A 3,647-nucleotide genomic window follows, 5' to 3' on the forward strand; every position below is an offset into this window, starting at 1 on the left:
TAGACTTGGGGACCTCTGTGAGCCTGATGAAAGTATACATACAAATGGTCTCCTAGGAGCTTTTTTCTGGGGAGAAGGTCTGTGATTTTTCAACAGATTTTCAAAAAGATTTAAAATCTGGGACTGCCCTAGCAGTCCAGTGGTTAAGAATCCAGGCTTCCCCTGCAGGGGGCACAGGTTCAATCCCTGGTTGGGAACCTAAGATCCCACATGCCAATTTACAATGTTGCTTGGTTTCAAGTGTATAGTGAAGTGATTCAGTTACACATACACATCTATCTGTTCTTTTTCAGATTCTTTTTCCATGTAGGTTATCACAGAGTCTTGAGTCGACTTCCCTGTGCTATGGGTCCTTGTTGATTATCTATTCTATATATAATAGTTGCTGCTGCTAAGTCGCTTCAGTCGTGTCTGACTCTGTGCGACCCCATAGACGGCAGCCCACCAGGCTCCCCCGTCCCTGGGATTCTCCAGGCAAGAACACTGGAGTGGGTTTCCATTTCCTTCTCCAATGGAGGAAAGTGAAAAGTGAAAGTGAAGTCGCTCAGTCATGTCCGACTCTTAGGGACCCCATGGACTACAGCCTACCAGGCTCCTCCGTCCATGGGATTTTCCAGGCAAGAGTACTGGAGTGGGGTGCCGTTGCTTTCTCCATATATAATAGTGTATATATGTTAATCCCAAACTTCTAATTTATCACTCCCCTACCTTTCCCCTGTGGTAACCATAACTGTTTTCTATGCCTGTGAATCTGTTTCTGTTTTATAAACAAGTTCATTTGTATCATCTTTAAAGATTTCATATATAAGCGATATGTGTCTTTCTCTTTCTGACTTATTTCACTTAATATGATCATCTCTAGGGCTGTCAATATTGTTTCAAGTGGCATTATTTTATTCTTTTGATGGTTAGGTAATCTTCCATTGTATTTATGTACCACATCGTCTTTATCTATTCATTGATGGATGAACCAAGGCTTGATACAGGGGAGCTTGCAAGTGTCAGGAGATTTGAGTGAGCAATTCCTGTGTCTAGGTCAGGACATGTGAGGAAAAAACAATTGCAACTGAAACAAAGGATCATATCTGCTCTCGTGAAACAACCAAACGAGACATCTAGATGGGGTTATTCCAGAAGCATTGCCTTCCTCTTCCAACCTGACGCGCCACCCCTAGAGAAATGGCCCCTGAGTCTGGAAAGGTTGTTCCCATCTTTATGAGTGTCTTGTGTGTATGCGTGCTAAATCGCTTCAGTCATGTCTGACTTTGCAACCCTATGGACTGTAGTCCGCCAGGCTCCTCTGTCCATGGGATTCTCCAGGCAAGAATACTGGAGTGGGTTGCCATGCCCTCCTCCAGGGGATCTTCCCAACCAAGGAATTGAACCCAGGTCTCCTGCATTATAGGCGGATTCTTCACCAGCTGAGCCACCAGGGAGGCCCCAAGAATACTGGAGCGGGTTGCCATGCCCTCCTCCAGGGGATCTTCCCAACCAAGGGACTGAACCCAGGTCTCCTGCACTATAGGCGGATTCTTCACCAGCTGAGCCACCAGGGAGGCCCCCTGGAGGGTGAATGCTGGTGACAGCGCTTCCCCTTGTCACCGCTGCTTGGGCAGGCTTTAGTGTGCTCAGCCCAGGACTGAGCTGGGCAGGCTTTAGTGTGCTCAGCCCAGGACTGAGCTGGGCAGGCTTTAGTGTGCTCAGCCCAGGACTGAGCTGGGCAGGCTTTAGTGTGCTCAGCCCAGGACTGAGCTGGGCAGGCTTTAGTGTGCTCAGCCCAGGACTGAGCTGGGCAGGCTTTAGTGTGCTCAGCCCAGGACTGAGCTGGGCAGGCTTTAGTGTGCTCAGCCCAGGACTGAGCTGGGCAGGCTTTAGTGTGCTCAGCCCAGGACTGAGCTGGGCAGGCTTTAGTGTGCTCAGCCCAGGACTGAGCTGGGCAGGCTTTAGTGTGCTCAGCCCAGGACTGAGCTGGGCAGGCTTTAGTGTGCTCAGCCCAGGACTGAGCTGGGCAGGCTTTAGAGTGCTCAGCCCAGGACTGAGTTCTTGAGGAAAGGGGCCTAGGACATCCCAAGAGGAGGAAGAGGTCCCCTGGCTCTGGATAAGCTGGGAGCCAATGTAGTTTTGAAAGGATTACAACACAGTACATCTTATGTGATTCTTTGATAATCAAAGCAAAGTCAAGATAAATCTCTTCACCATTTCAAATGTGATTTCCCCAAATGAAAGAAATCTAAACATATGGCAAGAAGCTTTAAAATCTGTTAATGTGTGAATGCCATAATAAAAATGTAACTGGGCGTTGTGAACTGCCAGGCCGTGTTCTCTGAGAATCAAGGGGCTCTTGGGAGCCTGTCTTCTCCCTCTGCTGTGGAGCTGACTAAATCTGGCTGCGGGGACGACCTCTCCCAGACTGGCGATGGAATATTGAAGAAATGGCGCTACTTGCTAGGCTTAAATATCCTGGCAGAGGGTCTCAAAATGAGGTAATAGAAACACTGTGAAATGCAACAGAATATCTGATGACTGTAGAAGTTTGAATCCCAGTTCCCTTGACTGTGTGACCTCGGGCAAGTCAGCTGACCTGACTCTCTGTTTCTTTGGCTAAGTGAGAAGGGTCACCTCAGCTTACAAAACTCTTAGGAGGAGAATATCAGTAACATCGACCAAATACCTGGTCATGGTAAGGGCTGCAAAAATGGGAATTTTTACGTGATAAAGAAGGCCAGCCTCTACATTCAACCTAGTAACGATAAAGCAAGTCTGAGCTTCTAGTAATGGCATCTATAAAGGATTCAGTATATATATATGTGTGTGTGTATATATATATATATTCATCAATAAAGTGGCTTTCAGAGGGGAAAGCTAAAAATTCAGCCCACCTTCATCTGTAAGCATACAAGTTTATTATCAAGCTGTTTGTTTCTTTTTTGCTGTTGTTTTCTGGGGTGCGTGTGTGTTTGCACCCTGCAGCACGTGGGGTCTTAGTTCCCCAACCAGGGATTGAACCCACATTCCCTGCATGGAGGGCGGAGTCTTAACCACTGGGAAGTCCCAAGCTGTTTGTTAATCTCAGTACTAATCACTCCCTCTTATCTGGAACTAAAATAAGAGAACTACCTGCCCTTTGGACAGTATGTTTAAGCTTTTATTGTGACTGGTAACAGGTTGGGGACTGGAATCTAATAGACAGCCTAGATGTAAAGAACATTAATTAGAAGACTCTTTACGGACAATTTTTCACAGCAAACAAGTTCAAACCAGAAGATGCTGCTTGAAAATCATGACTTTAGTCAAAGTTGAAAGGTACAAGAATAGTTAAGTATTTTGCACAAAGGAAATTTGTTGATGATCCAGTAGAACTGATGCCCACAGAACGCAGTTTCTTAAGGATTTTGTTTTGCTTCTTTGAGGGAGGCGGCCATCGTCATTGTCAGTTCAGCTGGGGGTTCCTTCCTTCATGCTGAGGACCTGGAGTGAAGAGTCCAAGTTAAAAAATATTAGAAAGAGTTAAGCAAATGTAGTTAGTGATGCTGAAGTCTAATACTAGAAAGTAAATCTATTCCCAACAAACCATCACTTGGGAGCTTGATAGACCTCCAGGTGACTCTGAGCACGTTAATACTTAGAACCACAGCTGTCCCCCTAGA

The 3,647-nt window shown here is 46.1% G+C and overlaps 1 protein-coding gene across 1 annotated transcript in view; it reads right to left on the reverse strand.

Annotated features, from left to right (window-relative positions):
- Positions 1-3,123: 3,123 nt before the first annotated feature.
- GRP (gastrin-releasing peptide) overlaps positions 3,124-3,647 on the reverse strand; it is a 12,258-nt gene continuing 11,734 nt past the window's right edge. Inside the window, exon 4 of the mRNA XM_010854826.1 lies at positions 3,124-3,468. Within this exon, the coding sequence (XP_010853128.1) occupies positions 3,431-3,468 (38 nt within the window). The 3' untranslated portion in view covers positions 3,124-3,430. The remainder of the gene's footprint in view (positions 3,469-3,647) is intronic.

This window comes from Bison bison, unplaced genomic scaffold (genome assembly GCF_000754665.1).
Source record: "Bison bison bison isolate TAMUID 2011002044 unplaced genomic scaffold, Bison_UMD1.0 scf7180017864349, whole genome shotgun sequence".
Classification (NCBI taxonomy): domain Eukaryota; kingdom Metazoa; phylum Chordata; class Mammalia; order Artiodactyla; family Bovidae; genus Bison; species Bison bison.